The sequence below is a fragment of the Molossus molossus genome, unplaced genomic scaffold, assembly GCF_014108415.1.
Source record: "Molossus molossus isolate mMolMol1 unplaced genomic scaffold, mMolMol1.p scaffold_m16_p_7, whole genome shotgun sequence".
Taxonomy (NCBI): domain Eukaryota; kingdom Metazoa; phylum Chordata; class Mammalia; order Chiroptera; family Molossidae; genus Molossus; species Molossus molossus.
The window spans coordinates 17,253,874-17,279,564 of record NW_023425401.1 but is presented as its reverse complement, the minus strand read 5'-3'; the positions used below and the strand labels follow the sequence as shown (position 1 = coordinate 17,279,564).

The 25,691-nt window shown below is 40.6% G+C and overlaps 1 protein-coding gene and 1 pseudogene across 2 annotated transcripts in view; both read right to left on the bottom strand.

The window, feature by feature from the left end:
- Window positions 1-25,691, bottom strand: part of RAPGEF5 (Rap guanine nucleotide exchange factor 5) — a 232,836-nt gene that overhangs the window by 125,254 nt on the left and 81,891 nt on the right. For both annotated transcript variants that reach the window (XM_036247514.1, XM_036247515.1), the window contains one exon: window positions 17,531-17,579. In XM_036247514.1, the coding sequence (XP_036103407.1) occupies window positions 17,531-17,579 (49 nt within the window). The remainder of the gene's footprint in view (window positions 1-17,530; window positions 17,580-25,691) is intronic.
- Window positions 4,350-4,460, bottom strand: LOC118620641 (annotated as a pseudogene).

Here is a 25,691-nt window from a genome sequence, read left to right as displayed (position 1 = left end):
AGGCAGCTGTCCAATAAATGAGTGAGTGGCAGAAGTATAATATTTTTGATTCCCTCTACCATGCTTGGTTCATTAGACCAACACCCTTCATAAAACACCAGCTGGCTCTCCCAGAATGCAAATCACACAGACTTTGGAATGTGTCTGTCAAAGCTGGCAGCTGAATCACCTAGGGGTGAAGGTGGTCAGAAATTCAGATGCCAGGGCCTCCATCCAACTTAATGGGGAAATGGGGCAGGGCAGGGGTTAGCACCTTTACCAAATACTGCGGGAGAGTGCTATGCAAATTCGATCTGAGGGTCACGGCTTTAGGAAAACAAAATTGTGTTTAGTCAAGGAGGAATTTTGATGTAGCTTTACAGAAAGAAACCCAGGATTATTTTAAAAAGTATGTATCCATCTTCCTATTCTCCAAACAAAAACACTTATGTCAAAAGATACTGTTCAAATGGAAGTTCTATAATGCGAAGCTTTGCTGACTCCAGGGTCAAAATTCCTATCACTGCTCTCATTCCAAAAACAGATTGCAATCACTGGGTGCAGTATTAAAATGAAGTATTTTTGCAGCCTATCTGAAAAATGCAAATAGCTAGAACCATGGTTCGTTCAGTCCCCTTTATTTTTTTATTTTATTTTATTTTTTATCCTCACCCGAGGACCTTTTTCCATTCTTTGTCCAGATACAGTGGGAGGGAGAGAGAGGAAGAGAGAAACATCAACGTGATAGGGACACATCAAGTGGTTGCCACCCGCATGACCCGACCAGGGCCGGGGACAAACTGCAACTGAGATACATGCCCTTAGCGGGAACTGAACCCGGGTCTCTCTGGACCGCAGGCCGATGCTCTAACTGCTGAGCAAAACCCGCCAGGGCTGTTTAGCCCCCTTTTAAAGAAATGTCTGATTTAGAAATGATCAGATGTTACGTATTCATGTGTCACATCAATGGAAATAATAATAGTAAATTTCACTTTTATCAAAACAGCATCACTTACTTTGGCAGAATCCAGTTGAATCAAGTTATGTGCTTTGTGTTATGTACCAGGGATCATTACTTACTTATATTCACACACATGTGTTCATGTCATTTTCAGTTTTACCAAGAACAGCTCCATTTTCATGGCTGTTTATACAATTAGACTTTTAATGTGACGAATGATGGGCAATAGCTGGGTCATATGGCCAAGACAAGGATTTCCCTTGATAGCTCTTACTTCTCAATACAAATGACAGCAGAAAATGTTCCCAGGAGTGTGCGGGGGGTGGGGGAGGAGGGAGTTGTATGGGGGGAAGAGGGTCTTTGGTAGACTTTCACTTAGGACAAAAGTCGACGAAATGAAAAAAGTTCCACAAGCAAATTAAACAAGCAGGTGTTATCATTCCTAATGAAGAGAGAGCAATGTATGATTAAGAAAAATAAAGCTGCCTAGCACTCTGTGCTGGGGACCTGACCTGTAGGCTGAGCAGGGCTCCCTAGTCATCAACCCTGACCTCTTCCTTTTATAAAAAAAATGGGAGCAGGGTGAGGGAAGCCAGTACTTACCAGAGTGAACGCAGCCTAGCGTGGGAGTCAGATTTCCTGACTCCGAGCCTAAGGCGCTGGGTTCGGGGAGGAGACTGTGTTTACCAGACGGCAGAATTTCATAACTTTATAAAAACAGCATATGGCCAGGATGCTTCTTCTTAAGGAATATTTTAGTTCATAAGAGTGATGATTTTAGCCATGAGTCTAGCTTTCTTTTTCATTATCTGATCACCTCCTTCAATATTTCCTTAAATATTCTATTTAATGCTTTTAAACATCGACAGATTACTTTTTTGTACCTTCGGGATGTACAGAGAAGCAGGCACAGAATTCTAAATTGTGGAAGTAGGTTTTAGATCAACCCTCCCGCTGCCCTCACACACCCCTCAAATGTAAACTTTTATTCAAACACACCGAACAGACAGGCACAGGATGTAAGAGGACACATGTCTTTTCGGAGCACTTGGTAAATAGCATATCAGCCTCCCGGGCTGCAGTCCAGACGCTGGGTGGCATTTATCATATGTTCATCCGGGAAGCAGCTCCCACTCCCCAGAAGCCCAGGAACCTTTGGGCTGGCAGCCTTAGCCGGAAAGTTGCCCAGTCAACAGGGCATTAAAGACACCTATTAGTTACCTCAATCAGCTAATTAGCTCAACAAATGCAAAACCTAAATCATTACAGAAAGTGGCCTGGATTGCATTGCTGGCTGCAGATTTGGTGTCACTTACCCAGCAGGGTGGGAACAGGGCAGTTCCACAGACAACAAAACACTGTCCACACTGGGGAGCTGGAATGGGATGGGGCTTAATTTGTTAGGGAAGTTGAGCCCTGCCAAGAAGCTTCACTGCGGAAAAAGGGGTACCGGGAGATCTCTGTGTTTATGCTTTGAAATTTAAATCAATTTAAATATAAATTGCTCTCCTTTCCCATCATTATGAGAAAGAAGTAAAATGTGGGTTTCAGATCTCTGGTGTGCAAATGGTCATTAACTTTCATTTGACCTTGGGTGTAGAACTAATATTGAATTTATGCACAGGGTACACTCATTATACTCATTTAGTTTCCTCACAGAAAATATGGTCCCAGGAGCTGCCACGCTAGAAGCTGTTTTTTCAGCACTCAAACAGGAAATGAGATCCTCCCTTTCATGCCTTTCTCCAGCCTTACCCCCACCCCTCCGCTCCGAACCCAGGAAACCGGTTCTCTGGACTCGGCAACATTTACGAAACACAGGCAATGATGTGGAATCACTGTCCTGGACCACACAGGACCACACAGTTTCTGGCCTGTGCGCCCTCACATTTCAGTGCTCATCTCCTTCCTAGTATCTGATTCTCTAAAACAGGAACAAAATCCCATTTAGAGAGATAATTACCTTTGTCTAATAAGCACTACATACTGTCACCCACATGCCCTGCAGCACATTTTTGAAAACAAAGGCCTCAAAAACCGTGCATTCTCGAGTCTACTCTGTTGCGGTTATAATTACTCACCTCCTCGGCAGATCAGTTCTATTTACTATCTTAATACACATGACCACGTTGAAGGATGAACAAGGCAATCGTCTTGCCTTGCTCTCTGATTGCCTAAATTCTGAACAATCCTCAGGGTTGCAGGCGTCCAACCAACTTCCTATACGGATACCCTCAGCCCTCTCGCTCGCTGTTCAGGAGAAATCAGGGCAAAGGGCTATTTGCTTTTATAGTATGTCATTGAACGGTTATTTATCATTTCACTTAATAGCTCTAATTACAAAAGACAGTGCCACGGGATTTTTTTTTTTAAAGGCAATTTTCTTTGCATCCCAGTGGGAGAGTTGGGAAAAATTTACGGAGCATCTGCTGCGTGCATTTTCCATTGTTCCTGGGCTTTACGAATGCTATTATTTTCTCAGTTTTAAGAATTTTACATTTTCAAGTATCCTCTAACTTCTCACTACACTGGGGATTACAGTTTCAAGACTCTTATTATGGTTTTATGTCATTAAAATAAAAAAGGAAGATACAACCTGTCAACCACTGAATTGATTGCTGGATGGGATGTGAATGTACAAACTCTGTTAACAAGCAGGGACAGGACAGCCTTGGGAAGTGTTAGGACAAGGGGTTATTATAGCACGGGAGAAGGAGAGAGAAGGAGAGAGATGTTATGAACGTCAACAATCGGTGTGGTGTTAGATAAAGCCCTCTCTTCTAGGGAAAACATCCTAGACCAGGGAAGACCAGAATGTAGTTGATTAACAAATGCTCAGTTCCACCGTCAGTGGGGTTGCAGGACAATCAGTGTAGCTATGTGCTGACCACAAACGGGAGTGGTGGCCGCCGGCCAGCTGAGCATCCAGGGGGTGGATAAGGAGAAGAAAAAGACAAAAAAACCAAACCATGTGGAAATATCAGCGAGAACAAGGTGCATTCTTTGAGGACAGACAGTGAAAGACACAGAAAAAGTTAAGTGGTTGAAAGTATCACCCAAAATTAAGCACAATATCATAACTACTTAAAATAGAGCCAACAGTCGTCTGCCATTTTTAACTAGTATTTTTTAGCTCCAACATTCATTACATGAACACTCAGAGATTAGATGGAAAAACCATTCAAGGGACAATCACTATAGCTTTTAAGAACATTTACATTTTTTTTTTCAATAAAAAATTATCACAACAACCCAAAAGGTAGAAGGAGTTTGAGATACCAACAATTGTACTAGAATGTGAGTCTGTTTTTTGCTGGCCCTTAATTTTATTAACATCTCTAAAATCCCATTATATTATGCAACCCTCTATATATGAGTGGTGTTTGCAAAAGTATAAGGGTCAAGTCAAACATGGTGCAAGTGAAAAGAAGAATCTGTTAACTGAAAATTAAAACTAAAAATTGAAACTGAGAAGAACAGATACCTATGCTTGATCTTAGCCAAAAGACCGAGAAGTGAAAAAACTAAAACTTTAGAGCATCATAAAAGCCAGAGAAATTCCATAGGTTTAATGATTATTTTTTTCTTCTAAATGTGCAAAAGCAAAAGACTTATTTTCTACTGTTAAAAATAATCAATCCATTTCATTTCTCATGACAAAGTGACATGAAAATCTTTTCCTCAGAATGCTCCTGCCCTGAAGGAGACTCTCTCTTCCACTGCATCAGACCTCAAACCTTAGACAAAGCTTCCCGTCCACATTTGACTTCCCCAGTCTTACATACATAAACTTAAGAAGGGGAGCTAGGACTGCTAAAATTTCCTAAAAAGCATTATTGGTGACCAGTGATTGTTACTAACAGTAGATCTTAAAAGCTGGGAATTTCACCAGAGTCCCAGGGTCGTAAAAGACCCTCAACTTGCCTGGTGGGCCCACCATGATTACCAGGCCCAGGGTTACCCCCTTGAATGTGTTACATACACAGAGCTCATTATATGGCCAACAGCAGTAACCAGGTTGTTGGAATCATACTCACAGTCCAATGCCTAGTGAAGCTTGAATACAGGACTCAAGCAAAGATGATCAAGCAATAGGATGTCGAGGAGAAACCACTGACCTCCCATGTGAAACACTGACTGCTCTCTTATCCTTTCGAGCCCATTAAAAATAACATTTGGTCCATTAAGAATAACATTTATATAAAGCCGAAACTAAATGCAACAGGTAAACCATTTCATACTATTATATGTATATATATATACACACACACATACACACACACACACACACACATATATATATTTGTTGATCCTCACCTGAGGCTATATTTTTCATTGCTTTTCAGAGAGAGAGGAATGAAGGAAGGTGTGGGAGAGAGAAAGACAGAGACACACATTAACTGGCTGCCTCCCACACACACCCCGACTGGGGCCGGAGACTGAACCTGCAACCCAGGCATGTGCCCTTGATCGGGAATTGAACCCACAACCCCTTAGTGCATGGGCCAATGCTCTAACCACTGAGCAACAATACAGAGATGTATTTTAATATGTTAAAGAAATAATAAAATATCTTAGCACACAAAAAACACACTTTAACCTCAGTGCCTGGCTGATTTACTTTAGAGAGCAAAAAAGATATGCTGCCATCCACCACTTGAACGTTTCTGAGTTGCCACTCTGTTCTTTTCCCTTTCCAGGAACTAAAGTGGGAAATGTGAAGGCCTTTTCACAAATCACATCTTTACCCTCGTAATCCAGAAGGTTACAAGTAAGGAAGGGGGCGCGGTGCGGCTGGAGGAACTGGAGACTGAGAGTGGAGAACCTGGTGTGCATCCCGCCTGCGGACTTTCTAGCCTGAGTGATCCCAGGCACAGCACTTCCTCGCCGAGGCTCAGGCTGGGTCGGTAGAAACGCTTGCGCTTGCTGCAAATACATCTGGTGAGCAGCAGCCCTTCCCCTTCCGCCGGTGTTCTTGGCGAGCCAAGCCGTGCCTGCCTGCTCCCGCCTCCCCCATGCGCCTTGTGTGACGCTGACCTAATCTCTTTCCCACCCCTGTCCCCCATCCTCCCCTACCCCACTGCTTCCACTGCTGCGGAGGTAGGTATTCCTACCTCCAACCAGGTCCCCACCAAGACTTCTGCTGGGCCTACTAGCAAAGAGTTGCTGTCTTTCTGCGGAGATTGTTGAACCCCATAGATCCTCTGAGCCAATGGACCTCCTTTCTGGTTTCCAGTTTTTCTATCACTCACACCTAAAAGAGTCCTGAAACAAATATGCCCAGGGTAGTAGCTCCACTAAGGATAATGAAGGTAATGAGTGAACACATTCGTTGTTATAATGAATTGTTAGAGCTGGAAGGAATATCTAAGGTTCCTAGATCCCCGCCACCCCCACCCCATACAAAGTGGAATCACTTGGCTAAGGTCACAGAGACATGTAATGGCATAAACAGAGCCTAGAACACCTTCTTTCTTTCCCAAACATTAACATCCCAGATATGTAGTTTTAAAACACTTAACTCGCCATGGGCTAAGCAGAGAGAGTGAAACAGAAAAGCCGAAGAGAGTTACCGACATGGGGTCTCTGGCTATCCAGAGACAGAAGCCTGCCTGCCGTACACAAGGTCCGCGTGATCTGAGGACAACAGGACTAAAAGTGCTTTGGCGGTGAAGTCCCTGGAAAGGGAAGAAACATATCCCCCAAGAGTCGAATCAGCCACTATTAGCAGCAGAATTAGCAATCCAACAAAGGAAGACATGCAAGGATATCTGGATAGTTTTAAAAAGCTTGTGAAGCCTTAGAATGCTATTCACATTCGCTAAGGTTAGCAGTTAGAGGAGGAAGCTGTTAAAGGCACATCCTAATGGCCTCTGAGAAGATGACAACAAAATGGATTTTTCACTAAGCTAGAGCCTTGAATCATTTATAGAATTCATTGATTGGCTATTACTTTAATTTCTGTTTGTATGGTGAGCTGAAACAAAAAAAACAACAACACTTTTTCTTTATACTAATTCTTATTTTAATAACCCTTTGCAGTAAGACATAAATCTGCTATGACCACCTGAGCCCTAATTAGCAATTTTACTACAAGACATAATATATTAGGGTAATCCATTCCTCTGTCAAGCCACAGATGCACCAACTATTTATTTATACTTTTTATTAGATGTTTACCAGCTTCTTTTTCTTCTTTAAAAAAAAACACCCCTAAAAATAGTTTTAAAATCCAACAACAAGCACACAGAACGTACCAATCTACAGCTGGAACTCTTTTTAATTAAGGCTGTACTTAATAGTTTTCCATTTTATCACCTCCTAACTCTACGGTAATACATTTTCCTTTTTCAGACAGCCATGGGCTATTAATGTTTTTTATTTATAAAGCATATTTGTCCTTGCTCACCTTTGTATTCTCACACCTTACACAGTACCTGGCATACAGCAGGTGCCAAATTAGAATCTGCTAAAGGAATGAATGCAATGCCTGTGCCTTAGCCTCTCTGGTACCTTGTCACTTTTATTTTTCATCCCCTCTCAGTGCCAACTCAAGCAATGAGAGAGTGGGGTGAAACAGGCAGGATCTCTAGTACTTCTCTATTTGAATTCTTTGAATATTGTAAAACACAACTTGTTGGTTATTTTTGTCCCTAGATTGCTTTGCAAATTTGTTTGGGCTGTGGGAGAAAAATGTCTTTGCTTTTCTCTAAAACAATCTTGTTTGCTCATATTACTTTTCTACTCAGAAAACATTATGCTTAGTTAAACTCAAACTCAGGGACTAAATAAGAATGCCAACTATCAATGATATCAGTCAATGTTACATTGCAAGATCATGGCAATAAAATGAAATGAGGGGAAAAGAGCTATTTGAGTTGGTAACATAGAGACAAAATAGCTACTATTGACACATGATGTATTACAAACATTCTCAAGTTTACATGGAGAGGGAAAGACCCAGAACAGCCAGCACAATACTGAAGGAGAAGAACCAGGTTAGCGGACTGACACCACCTGATGTCCACACTCGGCATAAAGCTGCCGCGATCAAGGCAGTGTGTGGTGTTGGTGAAACAACAGGCAAGTAGACCAACGCAATTAAGAACCTAGAAATAGGCCCATACAAACACCGGCGACTGATCTTTGTTACAAGAGCAAAGGAAATCCACGAGAACAAAGACAGTCTTCTCGACAAATGATGCTGGAACAAACGGACATCCAAGTGTAAAAAAATAAACCCAGACGCAGACCTTACACCTTTCACAGAAATGAAATCAATTTGCAAAATGCAAAACTATGAACTTCCTAGAGGAGAATAGGAGAAAACTTACATGACCTTGGGAATGGCATGAGTTTTTAGATATAACACCAAAGGCCTAATTCCATAACGGAAAGATAAAAAAGTAAGTTCAACTTCATGAAAGTTAAAATCTGCTGCCCTTGGACAATGTAAGTGAAGAAGAAGACAAATGACAGTCTGGAAGGAAATATCTGCAAAAGGCATATCTGAACAAGAACTGTTATCCAAAATACAGGGTGGGCAAAAGTAAGTTTATAGTTGTGAGTATGCAAAAGCAGAGTTTACTTTTGCGTAATTATTTATTAATTATTGTATTATTTTCCACATAAACAACTATAAACCTATTTTTGCCCCACCCTGTACATAAATAATCAAAAATCAAACCCCAACCCGAATAAAAAATGGGTCCAAGACTTTAACAGACACCTCACCAAATAAGAGTTACAGATGGCGAACAAGTTTATGGAAAGATGCTACACATCATGTCATCAAGGAAATGCAAACTCAAACAACAATGAGATACCACTACATACCTATCAGAATGGCCCAAATCCAGAACACTGGCAACAAATTCTGGCAAAGATATGGAACAACAGGAGCTCTTAGTCATTGCTGGTGGGAATGCAAAATGGTACAACCACATTGGCACACAGTTTGGTGAGTTCCTACAAAACTAAACATGCTTTTACCATACCATACCAGCAATCATGCTCCTTAATAGTCATCTAAAGGAGTTGAAAACTGGCATCCTTACAAACACCTGCACAGTGATGGTTGTAGCAGTGTTACTCATTAACTACTCAAACCTGGAAGCAACCAAGATGTCCTTCAGTAGACGAGTGGATAAACAAACCGTGGAACATGCAGACAATGGAATACTATTCACTGCTAAAAAGAAATGAACTATCAAACCACGAAAAGTTGAGGGAGAACCTTAAATGCATGTTACTAAGTGAAAGAAGCCAATCTAAAAAGGCTACACACTGTATGATTTCAACTATATGGCATGCTGGAAATGGCGAAACCATGGAGACAGTAAAAAGATGAGTGGTTGTGAGGGGTTAGGGAAAGGGAGGCGTGAACAGGTGGAGCACAGAGGATTTAGGACAGTGAAATTACTCGGTAGGACACTATAATGGGGAGTACATGTTACACATTTGTCCTAAACCATAAAATGTCCAAGAGTGATCCCTAATGTCAACTATGGACGTTAGGTAGCAATGCTGTGTCAACGTAGGTTCATTGATTACAAATACACCACTCTGAGATGTTGACAGGGAGGCTGTGCATGTGTGGGGGCATGAGGTATAGGGGAACTCTGTGTCCTTTCTGCTCACTGTTTCTGTGAACTTAAAACTTCACTAAAAAGTAAAGTCTATTTTTGAAAACATGATGAAAGACAAAGACTTGCCAACCATCACAGAATGAGATGAGAACAACTATTTCAAAAAAAAAAAAAGAGAATAGGAAAAAGTTGATTCATAACGGTAACCAAAACCACAAGGTATCTAAACGTACATCAAACAAACCAAGTGCAAAACTTTATGGAGTAATTTTTAGAACAGTACTGAAGATTTTTAAAAATGCAAAGATATCCTAGGTTCATGGATGGAAACACTTGTTTCTAAATTTATCTAATGATTTATAAATTCAGTATACTTGAAAAAAAAACAACCCATAGGCGTTTCAAGGGAATTGACAAAATACAACTATGAAGAAAAGAAGAGAAGAGAATTGCCTCCCCGCCCCCCCGCCCCCTCCACCCCTCACCCCCGCCCCCCACCAAAGTCTTATTTATAGAGCTTTGATAATTGAAACAGGATAGTACAGGCACAGGGACAAACAGATCAAAGGACTACAGAGACTAGAAATAAATTCAAGCATATATATAAACTTCATATATGACAGGGTTAGCATCATATCCACTAAATACTACTGGGATAACTGGCTTAGCATTAAGTAAAACAGAAAATTTGTTTTCTACCTGACACCATCTACAAAAATAAATTCCAGATTACTTAAAGTCCTAAATGGGAACAAACAAAAATTTAACACTGTTCACCCTAGCTATTGATCTAGCTATTCCATTTTAGCAATTTATTATGAGAAAATAATTGGAAAAGGACAAATAGATATATGCACAAGAATACATCCTCAGCACTATTATTTATAGTATAAGGACAAAAAATAGAAACCTAAATGCACAACCAAGTATTAGTTAAATAAATTGTATAGTAGAGCTAAAAAAAATGATGTTATAGATCTATATTGCTGACATGAAAATAAATCCCATAAACGTGGATTGTATTTAAAAAAGCAGATTGTGTACAGCTTCAGTAACCAAGACTGTGGTATTTGTGGGTGCCAATGAAATTTGTTCAGTGTAACAGAACAGAGAACCCAGAAATATACCCACACAAATATCCCAACTTATTTTTGACAAAGGTGCAAAAGAAACTTAATGGAAGATGATTTTTTTCAACAAATGGTGCTGGAGCAATTGGACATTCATAAGCCAAAAAAGAAAAAAAGACTTAAAAAAACCTTAAACTGAATCTCACACCTTATGTAAACACTGACTCAAAACGGAGCATGGATTTAAATGTAAAACTCCAAAACTTAAAAAAAAATTGTTCTTTATTGATTTTAGAGAGAGAGAGAGAGAGAGAGAGAGAGATGGAAATATCGATGAGACAGAACATCAGTTGGCTGCCTCTGGCATGCTCCCCACTGGGGATTTGGCCCACAACCTGGGCATGTTCCCTGACCAGGAATTAAATGGGTGACCTCTTGGTGCAACCACTGAGCCACACTGGCCAGGCAAAACTATAAAACTTTTAAAGAAAAAAAAACACACAGAAGAAAATCTTTGGCATCTGGGGGCAAAGCAAAGAGTTCTCAGACTTAACCAAGGACATGATCCATTAAAAATATTAGTAAATAGACTTCACAAAAATTAAAAACTTTTGGTCTGTGAAAGACTTTGATAAGAAAATGAAAAGACAAACTATAGCCTGGGAGAACATATTTGCCAATCATGTAGCTGACAAAGGACTGGTATCTAGAATATTTAAAAAGCTCTCATAAATCAAGAGTATGTGGAATGCATTGAGAAAATAAATTAACAGCGCTGGCTGGTTTGGCTCAGCGGTTAGAACTTCGGCCCGCGGTCCAGAGAGTCCCGGGTCCGGTTCCCACTAAGGGCACATACGTTGGTTGCAGTTTGTCCCTGGCCCTTGTTGGGGTTGTGTGGGTGGCAACCACTCAATGTGTTTGTCTCAAATCGATGTTTCTCTCTCTTTTTTCCTCCCTCTCTCTCTCCTGCTCTATCTGAAGATAAATGTAGAAAAATAAACTTTATTAAATAAATTAATTAATTAACAAACAAAATAGAAACAGATTCATAGATAGAGATAGACTGACAGCTGTCAGAGGGGAGGGGTTTGGGGGTCTGGGTGATAAAGGTGAAGGGATTAAGCAAAAAAACAACTCATAGACACAGACAACAGTATGATGACTACCTGAGGGAACGGGCAGTGAGGGAGGGAGCCGAGGACAAAGGCGAATAAACGGTGATGGAAGGAGACTTGACTTGGGGTGGTGAACACACAATACAATATACAGATGATGTGGTCTATACAATTCTATACCTGAAACCTATGTACTTTTATTCAGCAATGTCACCCCCATAAATCCAATACAAAATTTAAAAAATGCAGACTTCTATATAAGTTCCCTTGCCAAAATTAATTTATAAAAGAGTTGTGGTTTATACAAAACTACTGGAAAATAATAAGAATAAAACAAAATGACTATATATATAAAAAGAGAACGTGTGTTTTCAGTATACGGTATACAGCATGGAGGTGTGTTTTGTTGTGGAAAGTAATCTGTTTTTTGGATAAAAGATATAAAGGATGTAGGTTTAGATTCCTTTTCTTTTCTTTTCTTTTTTCTTTTCTTGGTAAAGGGGGGAAAGAAGGAAGTAATTTTGTCCTAAAATAAAACGATTGTTCCCAAATAAGAAAGAAAATGATGGGACAAACACTGAAAGTAACATGGAAGTTGCAGAAAGTTCATGGAGGAGGGATCTCGAGAAAAGAATGTTATATATGGTCAAACTAAGATTGGAGTAAATTACCAACTTAATTTATATATTTTATATAAAATATATTATATATATTTTTTATATAAAATACATATATACACTCTCACCAGATCTTAACCATGGCCATTTTTATATCTTTTATAGACAAGTATTGTTTTACTCTGATGCTTTGGGAAAAAAATGTTCCTACAAATGTGTTTTATCTGCAAAAAGAATTGTAAATAAAATCAAAATGGAATTAACAACATAAAGTGAACTTGGTAAAGATTTACAGAAGTCGAAGGAAAAACGGGATTCATAAAATTAACAAAGAGATCAAGATCAACAGACTAAGAATTTAAAAAACAATTTAGAACTAGCATCACTGTGTTAGCTCACCTGCACCAACGGCAATGCCTTCCTTCTACTGATCTCATTGTTCCCTTCCCTTTCTCATTAATACCCGTCATCTGTGTCTTCTAACTGAACACTGCTTGGGTTGCTGCCTGAATCAGTGATTCCCAAACAGCTATGCTTTGATCTCAAATAAATACCTGTAGCCTCACACTTTGAAAGCCTTCTGTTTTTAGGTTAACATGAGAGTGGATGAAAAAAAATGTTACTGTTCTGAACATAGCCCAGGCAGAGTGCCCACCTCTCAAAGAAGTCCTGCTCCCACAGAAAGGAGGAAGTGGTACCTGAGGGGCCGGTGGACAGGCCATAACATACTCGCAGACTGCTCCATGACCCAGACCCAAGGAGGGAACACATCCTGGGGCAGCCAGCTATCCCAAGGGGGCTGGGCCTGGGAAGAGGATGCAGCCTGGAAGGTGGCTGGTACCCAGGCCCAGGTCAGGAGGCCTCCGAGGGGCCCAGCAAGACAGACGTGAGCTCAGCAGCAGGACACCTCCCCCGAAGAAAGAAGTTGGGATAGGAGTAGACAGTGCCAAGGAGGCTGAGAGTTCCAAGAAAGAGACTGAATTTTAAACTGAAAGTGACTGTCAGACAAATCACACGTGGCGGAGGGAGCAGTGATGCTTAAAGACAGTTCAGTGTTAGAAAGTAAAGCAATAATTTTGAAAAAAAAAAAAAAAAACAACAGTAGGAAAATAATCCAACTACAAAAAAAAAGCAAAAGATATAAACTAAACAGACATTTCTCCAAAGACAACATTCAAATGGCAAATAAGTACATAAAAAGATGTTTGCTAAAGTTAGCCATTAGGGAAATGCAAGTATAAAGTACAGTGAGATACCACTGCACTCCTATTAGAACGGCTGAAATAAAAAATAACAAATGCTGGCAAGGATTCAGAGAAGCTGGATCACCTATATATTGCAAGTGAGAATGTAAAATGTGACAGCCACCCTGGCCAGAGTGGCTCAGCGGTTAGAGTGTCAGCCTTCGAACTAAGGGGTCTCAGGTTTGATTCCCAGTCAAGGGCATGCACCTGGGTTTCGGATTCAATCCCTGGCCCCAGTTGGGGTTGTGCAGGAGGCAGCCAATCTATGTATCTCTCTCACATGGATGTTTCTCTTTCTCTCTCTCTCTCTTCCTCTCCCTTCCACTCCATCTAAAAACCAATGGAAAAAATATCTGTGGGTGAGGCTTAACAACCACCACCACAACAAAAAACGCTACAGCCACTCAGAAACATAGTTGACAGTTTCTTAAAAAACTAAGTATGCAACTACCAAACACCCCCAGCAATTGTACTCTCGGGCATTTATTCCAGAGAAATGAAGACTTACATTCACACAAAAACCCATACATAAATGTCTGTACATGTAGTTTTGTCCATAATAGTCCAAAACTGGACACAACCCAGATGTCCTGCAACGGAGAATGATTAAATTTACTGCCATACACTCACAGGGTGGAATACTATTCAGCAACAAAAAGTAATGAACTGTTGATGCATGAAATAACCTTCAGAATGAAATCTCCAGAGAATTATGACAAGTGAAAATAACCACTCCCAAAAGATTACATGCTGTAGGATTCCACTTATATCATATTTTTGAAATAACAAGATTACAGAAATAGAGAACAGATCAGTGACTGCAGGGGTTAAGGAGGGGGCAGGGTAGGAGAAAACTTGCTGTAGCTCTAAAAGAGCAACGCGATGGCTCCTTGTGGTGATGGAAATAGTCTGATCAGTGTCAACACCCTGGGTGTGATACTGTTTTCGAGTTTTGCAAGATGTTACCATGTAGGGGAAACTGGGTAAAGGGAACATGAGATCTCTGTATTATTTCTCATAACTGCATATGGATATACGATTATCTCAAAATAAGAGAGCACATGAGTCCGCTTTTTTATAAAATCTGCATATTAATATATAATAATATAATATCTACATATTAATAAAGAAATGTCTGGAAATATATACAAGAAAAGAGTAATAGTAGAAAAAAACTCATAGACACAGACAATAGTTATGGTGGCCACCAGAGGGAAAGAGGGGGGGAAGGGAGAAGAGGGTTAAGGGGGGATAAATGGTGATGGAAGGAGACTTGACTTGGGGTGGTGAACACACCAATGATCCTGGAACCTATATAATTTTATTAACCAAAGTCACCCCAATAAATTCAATTAAAAAATTTAAAAAACATTTTTGAAAAGAGCAAGAGTGATTATCTCTGTTGGTGACATCATGGGTGATTTTTCAATTTCTTCATACATTCATGCATTATCAAAAATTGTTTTAATGAGCATGTTATACCATAACTGTAAGAAAAAGAAAAAACTAAAGTTCTTTAGTTTTCATAATAATATTCTTATTATGAAAAGAAGAAGTAATATATGCTTATTGTGTATTTTTTCCACTGAACATTGTATTATATTAAGTATTCAAAACATAACTTTAAAAGCTGTTCAACAGCCCTGGCCGGTTTTGCTCAGTGGTTAGAGCATCAGCCTGCAGATCAGAGAGACCCCGGTTCGGTTCCTGCTAAGGGCACGTACCTCGGTTGCAGTTTGTCCCTGGCCCTGGTTGGGGTTTTGTGGGTGGCAGCCAATCGATGTGTCTCTCTCACATCGATGTTTGTCTCTCTCTCTTCCTCCCTCTCTCCCTCCCACTCTATCTGAAGATAAATGCAAAAATGTCCTTGGGTGAGGATATAAAAAAAAAAAGATACAAACAAAATCATGGTAAAAAATAAAAAATAAAAAGCTGTACAACATCCATTATACTGATGTCTCAATTTTACCATTTCTCTGCTATGGAGACTTAAGGATTGTTCTTAATTTCTTATTGTTAAAAAAACAACAACAGTGCAATAGATTCCCCTGTCTGAATCTTTACATGCATCTCTGATTATGCCCAGTAGCCGGAATGCCATTTATGGAGTTACTGGATAATAGACGTAGGGATACTAGAATACCAAAACATTGCTGTCCTAAGAAACCATGTATATGTCCCCATCGTTAGCGTATGTGAGACAGAGCATTGTGTTCTGTCCCTGACATTGTCAGAGCTGTGTTCACATTCCAAGCTCCACAGATCAAACAAGTAACAAAAACAGACACTCTAACTTCACACAGCCACATCAGGGCGTGATACGGCAGATTTCTCACCCATCTCTGACTCTGCACAACCTAACGCATGGGCCTTACTCTTCTTCATTTCCCTTCCCCTCAGAAAGTTCACACTTCTTAGTCTGATCATCCAAACTACCTCTTTTCCCCTTGTGCACCTGGCTGCAGCCACTGTCACCTCCTTGCTGTTCCTCAAACACATTTCACACACGTCTGCCCAAATGCTTGTGTCTGGGTCCGCAGGGCTCACCCCCTCACTGACTTCAGGTCTTTGCTCAGAAGTCCCCACGCTGTGCAAATGAACAACCCACCTCTCCAGCCTCCCTGTCTATATTTACTTGCTCTCTTTTCCTCTAGCATTGACACACTCTTGAGTGTTTCTTATTTTATTTTTATTTTCCCAATATTTTCTGAAATTAAAAAAAAAAAAAATTCTCCAAGGTACTGCCATCCCAACTCGTACAGACTGTAAGTCTGCCCCCTTAGCATTACAGGGACCAAGATCAGCTCCAGCACAAGGTATTTCTACGCCCGCCCTCCTACAGCCTTTGCACTGATGCCATCTCCACGTCGGCCCCCACCCACGCAAATATGCACGAGCCAACGCTGCCCGCCGGGGAGCTCTAGTCACACTGCCCGCTCTGTGCAGCAACCTACGGTCGGGGCTGCTGTGCCTGGCATCCTCCCTTTCACCTTTACAGCATCCGGTTTCTGTGTCCTCCCTGGCAGCCGAACCCACAAACATTAGTACACATATAATCAGCTAATTCATACTAAGGTGTGTATGATTCCATAAGTAACTGAGAGAAAAGCAAATTCTTGAAGTTTCTAACTGGAAAAAAAAAAGATGTAAAAATGTATGGCTTGTGTTCTTAAGATATTTCTATTCCATTTACTTCTTGAAATGTTGTCATCTCTTTTATTTTGTCTTCGTTTTTCCCGCCTGAAAAGCCTTATTCTAGTTTGACATGATCCAAGAAGCATCTGCCTTGTGTTTGTCATTCCACTCGGCACCGGCCTCCTCCCTCTGAACAGAAAGGATGCCTCCTTCTGCCACCGCTCCTCCCTCGGCAAGTGTTTTTCTCCCTCCGTGCGTCTCCATTTCATACTGGATTTCAGCCTCTCCTTCAAAGAGTATTTGACAGCTCCCTGTCCCCTATCACTCCACGGATTGTGTCCCACAGGTATCAGGAATCAGAAGCATGCAATCACTCCTATGTAAAATACTGGCTTCTAAATCTCATTACCAATTAAATTATTTTTAGAAGAAACTACTTGGAGACAAAAAAATATATCTTTAAAAAAACACAACCTTGATGTTATTTATTTTCCTCTTTCATTGTAATAAGCAACGCAATGTGTTTGCTTTTGGTTGTATACACAGATTTTTTTCATGGTTGCAACAAACTAGAAACATTTTTAATTTCATTTTTTCCTTGAAATGTAAAATAAAGCACGGCAGCGAAATTTTGAAATAGCATATGTAACATCCTGTGCTATTCTGGTGGTAGAATACATGATTTTAAAAACAAACAATGATACTTTGTTGCATTCTACATCAAAACTTCTTCAGATGCACTCAACTGCTCACTACCACACACTGTATGAAATATTCCCCAAGAAAGAAAACCTTCCATAGGTCCATGAAAGACGACTCACCAGACTTCTTCGCTTTCAAAGCAATAACAGCTGCTAGTTCTCTCTGCACCTAATAAAATATTAGGGGAAAAAATCAATTAGAATAAAAAAAATGTAACCATCAAAAGCAGTACTTTGTTTTTTACATATGCAACCCCAATTAAGAGCATTTGCAATCAGAGCTAAGTTTGCTTCCACTTTTTGGATTTTTGTTTGATTTTAATGACGTGGAAAAACCTCTGCATAAAAATTATCGGCCAAAAATCTGAAAGAATCATACTAACTTACTTTAAAAAGAAATCAGACGGTTGCCAGAATGTATGTATTGTAAACATCGGTATTTTTGCCATACTGATGGGAAGAACCTCAAAAATATATTTATAAAACACTCAAAAATATTGGAAATAACAAATGGTTACAACAGGCATATATGTTGGCAAAGATATGAACTATTATTTATCCCTCAAAAATTCTAGTGTACACAGAAATTCCAGAACAATTAAATAGTTGACCCTGGCCCTGGCCAGTGTGCCTCAGTTGGTTGGGCATTGTCCCATGCACCAAAAAGTTGTCGGTTTGATTCCTGGTCGGGGCACATGCCCAGGTTCTGGGCTCGATCCCCAGGAAGGGGTGTACAGGAGGGAGCTGGTAGACATTGTGTTCTCACATCAATGTCTCTTTCTCTCTCTCTCCCTCTCCCTTCTTCTCTTGCTAAAAGAAATTAAGAAACTATTCTTTAAAAAAATAAAAAATAAACATCAATAAAAAATGTTTAAAAGAAAATAAGATAAGTGACCCTGGTTTAATTGGACCTCGGCTCAAACACAATAAATATCCACTTGAAGTCTGACAGGTTTCTAGCAAACAGTTCGGAAAACATGGCACATAAAAGCAAGTGCTACCGACTCGTGGGGTAGGTGGAATGGGAACAGACAAGACGAACAGAATCCTAAGTGCCATGACCCCCACCTATTTGTCCAGATTTTTGCTTTCTCACTCTCTGTCTCTCAACCCCATACACTCTGAGTGCTTAAACCCTTTCCTAAAAGCCTTCCCAAAGAACATAAAAGAGACCCAAAAACGTTAACCACAATCACTTTAAAAAAAAAAGTAACAGAGATAATCTTCAGGAAATCTGTGCTCGGTAACAGTTAAAAAGTCCACAACAAGCAAGCTCATTCCACACAAGCTTAGAAGCTCAGAAGTGTGTGTGCCTTCAGGGGTTTGGAGGTGGTGCTGGTGAGTTTGGAAGGGTCCTGATAATGACATTTTAAAGGGAGAACATAGACGTTCAAGGTTAAAGACGATTTGCTGTTGAAATTAATCTAATTTATATTAATTTACTTGCAAGCAGAAGTGGCACATATGCTAGACACTGGGACTCCATTAGGATCACTCCCACGAGGGCCAGGGAGTCATCACCCCGAAGAGGCAGCCTCCTTGGCACCATGTGGCCAAGCTTTCCCGGGCTGGACGTCCGAATGCCATTCAGAAGTGTACATTCTTGATTTAGCTGATTCTTTGATACCTTAAGACGTTCTCTGGAAAATTATACAGTAATGAGAAGATAATCAGTTGCTCTTCAGCCTTGGAAGTCTGAGCTCTGAAAACGCTCATGGTAGGAAAACTTGCAGTTCAAGATCTTACAGGGAAAAAGTGGGCCGGGTGAGACAGAAGTGATGAGTAACCACAGGAAAACCTTCACCAATACTTGTGCTGGTAGTCAGATAAAAAACCAATAAAACAGTCCTGGCCGGTTTGGCTCAGCAGTTAGAGCATCAGCCCTCGGACCAAAGGGTTGTAAGTTCAATTCCTGGTCAAGGGCATGTCCCTGGGATGCAGGTTTGATCCCCAATCCATCAGAGTTGTGTGGGAGGCAACAGTCGATGTGTGTGTCTCTCTCTCCTTCATCCCTTCCACTCTATCTAAAAGTCAATAAAAAAAATATCCTCAGATGAGGATTGACACAATAAAACAACAACAAAAAATCAATTATTGCATATTTTATATTTTTAAAATTATCAGTAAGTTTTATTATAGTATCACCATCTCGTTTCAAGATGTGCTCTTTCAGAGTGTCACAAATATTTGGGGGTGGGGCCAAGATACGGACCACATAGATTCACTGGGATCTTGTGCATGGCTGCCCAATGTTATGATCTCGCGGGGAAGATCCCAGCATGCTTAGAGACAGAAGAAAAGCAGAGGCAGAAAATGATACTGGTGCATCCCTGCATTTGCTTACAGAGGAACAAACCAGTGCTCTCTCCACCCTCCTCTTCCAGTTTTCCATGCCTGAAATTCTCTTCACGAGACCTGCAGCTTTTCTTTCTCTAGTTACAAATAAGGCTCACAATACAAACAGCTCAGCAAAGGAAATTATTGTATTCCTACCACTGAATAACACAACATCTTTTCATAGATTCCGTGGGGAAAGAAAGGGAGGAATGGGATGAGCAAGAAGCCAATCTAGCATTTTGGGGAGCTGGGAAGGAGATGAGAGGTGGTAGGGAGGAAGAACTGCACAGGTCATTTAGAAGGTTGGAAACATAAAGTAAATAAGGTTGCTCTAGGACACTAGATCCCTGCATGTCTGCAGTCTGGGAGGATGGAAGAGTGTTTCATGCAGGGAGGGGTGCAGAATAGCTTCCACTGCGCCAGGATGCAAAAGGTTTTTTGACAAAACCCCAGAGGTAGGTTATTCTTCCTACAAACTACAATCCACAAAGCACTGATCAAGCAAAACTCAAATGAGCTACGATCCTGTTATAAGCTTCTTCACAGTACTTTCTTTTTTTAGGGTGCTGGCCATCATTTCATCCTTTCAGTCAGTCGTGTGACGAATGCCTGTGTTCTGGATGGCAGCTCCCCTGAGGTACGGACCGGTGTGTCTTTTTACGGTGTAATCCCCAGCGATCAACACTTGTCACTGACCTACAGGAGGTGGGTGCACAGGCCATCTTAAAAGACCACAGAAAGGATTTAGGGAAGAGAAAAGGCTGCCCAAGGGAGGACAATGAAAATCAAAAGAGAAGGCACCCCCCCACTAATAAGGGGGAATCTTCAGAACGCATTAGCACTCAAGGCCTCCTTTGCAAAGAATTGTTAGGGTTATACTGAAACGTAGAACTCGGAGCAGCTGCAGAAACGGAAACTAGAATTTTCTTGAAGTGCTAACAAGAAAGCTGTTGAACGGAAAAGTAAAGGCTACAGTCCAGCACCACTTGGGCCTTCAGAGGACTGACGTCCTGCCCACATTTTGAGAACTTCCTGAGAGAGCAGGAGCCACATCCATCCAGCTACCAGATTCGACTGCACCCCGACATTCTGAAGCTTCTGAGATGGTAGATGTTTTTAACGCTTACATTGTGGGGCCCTTGGTTATGCTGAAGAGTCTTTTGCAGGACGATGATTTTTCTGCTTTATCTACTTAAGTGTTGTTGGTTAACCTTAGTTAGTTTCTCTCACGGTGCCTGAAGTGGAACCCCCGAAGTGGGACCCCTGAAAAAGAAGCCATTTCTCAGACCAGGCTGCAGAGATGCTCACATGTAGAGCCAAGAGCTGCGTCTGACCTTGGCCTTGGATTTTAGGTAACACCCGTGCTGAACCGCTGCCTAGTGATTAGGAGAAAGGCATTCTTTCTTTTTTATTAAAATTCTCACCCGAGGGCATTTTTTCCATTTATCTTCTGATAGAGTGGGAGGAGAGAGAGAGAGAAACATCGATATGAGAGAGACATATCAACTGGTTGCCTCCTGCACGACCCCAATCAGGGCCGGGGACTGAACCTCGACCGAGGTACACGCCCCTGGCCAGAATCAAACCCAAGACTCTGGTCCGTGGGCCTACACTCTAACCACTGAGCCAAACTGGCCAGGGCGAGAAAGGTATTCTTCCTCTGACGGGACTTTATTACCTCGGCCTTCTCTATCACGACCTTCCCCACTATGGTCTGAAACCCCTGGGGCTAGACGAATTTCAAAATTCAAAATTTTACCCATTTCAGAAAGGTACCCTACTTACATCACACCCTCAGTGAGCTCGGGGGCCGCCACTTGTAATCAGAAATCGGACACATTAATATTTATGCAATAAAATGTATGACTATTCATACCAAATGGGAGAAAGGAAGACTAGAAAAAGCCTCAGGCTTTTCCACTAAATATGTCCAGCAGGTTAGATTTTTTCTTCACCAAGTAAATTATAAAAAGCTTTTGTTTTTCAGGGCTTTTATATTTCAGAACTGAATAATGGATTGTAAACCTCTACTAATTTTACACTATAAGTTTCTCTCCCTCATCTTTTTTTTCATGTATCATCTTGTCAAATAGCTATGTTGTTACTACTTAAGTCTACTGAGAAAGGCTTTCTTTGAACAGTTTTGATTTTCATCTGCCTGTTTTAGCAGTTCTCAAGGCTGACTGCGCATCCAGTCACCTGGAGCTCTAAGAAACTACTGCTGTTTGGGCCCCAACTAAATCAGAATCTCTGGGGGGAGGTCCAGGCAGCAGTATCTGCTGTTGTTTCAAAGGTTCCTAAGTGATTCTGTGTTGTACCCGGGGTTGAGAATCATTTCTCTATTCAATAAGATATCCTAGTTTTTCCCAAGACTCAACCTGTTAATCTTACAACCATTTCAACTGACAACGGATCTTTACTTTTTATTTTGTCCTCCTCTAGTTTAATTCATTTGTAGAGGAACATGGCCCTCACTGTGTTTTGGGTATTAAATGATACTATTATAATCCAATCTGATGATATGATTCAGTTACTATCAGCAGTTTGACAGACACAATCTACTCAAGTATAAGGGAAATTGCAAGGATGCTTTTTAAGAAGCTTAAACTTTAATTTAAAATGCAGCTTATTCACTATAAAAAAAAACTACACAATTCAAAACACATCTGTAGCTTAGGGTATGTTCACTCTTGTGACCGTCTAAATAGAGGATAATTAAGGGACTGATAAGACATATTTCAAAATTTTTCCTCTCCCCTGGGTACCCATCAGAAACATGTTGAGTTGTTTTTCTACCTTTGATAACCAGCAGGGATGTTCACAAAATAGCTCTGAAATTTAACAGGGACAAGAGCCAACCTGATTCCTAGCATTCTGCCTTCTTTTCTCTCTGGTACTTTAATAGGGCCTTCAGCCTCAACATCTGAAGGCCTGCAAAACTGTTCTTCATCAATGCAACAGAAAGAGTCAAATGCAAGTGCTAGGGCGCACCTCCGTGGGAAAGGTCAACTTGGAAGACACGAGCAGACTTCATGGAGCAAGAGGCCCCTGAAAACCAAGTGAGAAGCTGGACAGAATGTAGGTCATTTGGGGAAGACAGACCAATAGTGGCAAACATCTCAGCTAACCAAAAGGTTGTCCTTACAAACCAATTTTGAATAGAATCATCAAATTCACAAATTTCCTAGTAGTTTTTAGTAAATCTATTAATTTTAGAGACATTTACATTTTGGTACCACGATAGAAATGTTTTTAAAACATAGAATCCGTTTTCTCATTTCCTAAATTAAATGTAAGAAGAATCATAATCCAGTATACTTTCCAGTTTTATTCCCAAATATACTTACTTTTAAACCTCTATGAAATTTTTAGTAAGGACTTTAAACACTCTAGGAAAAAGGAAGTAAATATGCTTTTCAAGTAATTAACGCACTTTCACATAAGATGCAAACTGAGCAGTAATGGTGGCTACACTCTTGTCCCAGCAAACTCCATGGGCTAAGTAACAATTTCCTTTATTCCTCAGAAGCCTGTTTTCTGATTTTCAAGTTCATTATTTTGTATCAAAGAGCTAATCTTTGCACAAATCTGACACATGCATAATCTTGTGATTTCCTGTAAATGTCAACCAGTAATTGGAACATTAAGAAAGATATATAAATAACTGTGTAGACATTACTGCTTTCCACCTAATAGTTTATTTAACAAACAGTTGTTTTCCCAGTAATTGCTGTCACCACATCAAAGACGTAGCATGCTGGGAGGATAAAATATACTTAGGCTTACTCATCTATTTCAAGACTAGAGATATTGTAGGGATATTTAAATTTTTTCTCTCTCTTTTTGCTTCATTTCTATTGGTGACACTATAAAAATCTCTTATATAGACTTTTTGTTGAATACATACCAACATGCCTATGAATTTTATTGTAACTTGGACAATAGCTGACCATTCAAAGACTAATATATATGTAGAAGTGGCCTGCAAGTAACAGGATGAATGGGAATTAAGTCCTACATTTAGGTTTTTAAGTCTCTTATTTAAGTCTGCTACCTGTAAATACATCTACTTGAACAGGGGTTCACATTTAAAATATCTGTTAATTTTCAGATGATCTTAAGTGTGGTATGAGTTACCAATGGAAATTGGATTACTTAGAATAAATAACAATGGTTTTAGAAATATTACTAGAAGAATGTCATGCAGGTCACACACACACAATGACTGACTCCAGAAAGATCAGCATCTGGATGGTGTTTGGTTCGGAGCACCATCTGTTTAGGTTGAGGAGCAGACAGCATCTACAGGAGGACAATCAGGAGAGAGCCACCTCCTTGAAGTAAATGCAGCAGACGGTGGCAGTCTTCCTTCACCCTGTCCTCTCTGCAGGGGTTGACGCCCATTCTCTTCTTAGCCACTGGGACTACGATACCACATGCCCCCGGCCTTCCTCTTCCCCCTCCGGCTGCTCCTTCTCTTCCCCAAGGCTCTCCTTTCCTCGACTGTTACATTTTGATGAACCTTAGTGATCCAACCTCAGCTCTCTTCACCTCCTTCTCATTTTGTTCATTCTCTCCAGGCAATTTTATTTATTCACAAGGCTTCAATTATACATGCCTCTCCATGGCCTCAAAGCCCCATTTCCATCCACCTCATGGACCTACATATCCCTCTAGTAGCTCAAACTCAACATTTCCCAGCACAAAGCCACTTTCTTACCATTTCCTTCCACCCCAAACATTTGTTCCAGGTTCCATGTACCCAGTCAATGCATGGGACCCCCATCCACCCAGGGACTCAAGCTAAGAAGTGAGATATCCCTGATTTACCTCAGCCCATTATCTTCCCCCCTTCAGACTGTTGTCTCTAATTTATCTGTCTCATGCCACATCATTATTCACCCTACAGCAAGACAAATCATCCTAAAATATAAATGTTATGATAGTACATCTTTTGTGAAAAAACTCTTCAAAAACTTCCTCATGACACCAGGACCAAGGCCAATGTCCAGTATTGGATATATTGTATTCTTTTCATCTGGATTTCAGTATCATTTCTATCCCCATTTTTCCTCTTAAAATCCATGTTTTTAAGAAAAACATCATTGCTCTAGCCTTAGTAAAATAGAACACTTGCGATTCTCTGAAGAAGCCATGCTCTTTCTTTGCTCTGGGCCTTTCCATATGACTGTCTCTCTGTCTGGAATGCCTCCCCTCCTCCCCACTTTGTGTGGTTGCCACTTGCTTGTCCTTCAGGTCCCAACTTAGCTACCATCTTCTCTTGAGTGGAGTCCTCTCTGTTTATACTCCAGTAGCATGCTACTTTGCACTATCACAGGCTCGTGAAATCACCTCTTTATCTGGATTCTCCAACAGTAGATTATAAGCCCACTGAAATGGACTTCTTCATTCATTATTCTGACCCTGGCTCCTGTTACCTTCCCCTGATACACATGTTTGTGCTCAAGAACACAAGCAAAGTGTTTGCAGTTGCTGTTGAGATGAGAAGACTTAGGGGGAACATGATCATTAGCTTCAAATACTTAAAAGTTGAAGGTAAAATTCAGACAAATGGAAAGACGTTGCAAACGGGCATGCTTCAGTTCTAAGAATGTTCAAATAGTCAGAGCTGTCCACATTGGAAATGGTCTACTCTGTGAGGTTCAGTAGACGATGCTTCTACAGAAAGGTAAATATCAGAAGCACTCACACTAAGAAATTGTTCTAAAGATTTGTTTTATGACTGTCTCTTTTCAAAATCATGAGCTATCAAAAGAGAACAAGGATGTGCCTCCAGCGGATGGTGGTATCTGTCAGCCTGCAACTGAACAGGTGGTGATGGTATAGCCATTTAATCCACCCAAGAGAGTGAGAGGTGGCGTAAATCTTAACAAATAGTTGAAAAATAACACTTGGAGGCCCTTTTTGGTTGGAGAAATCTCAC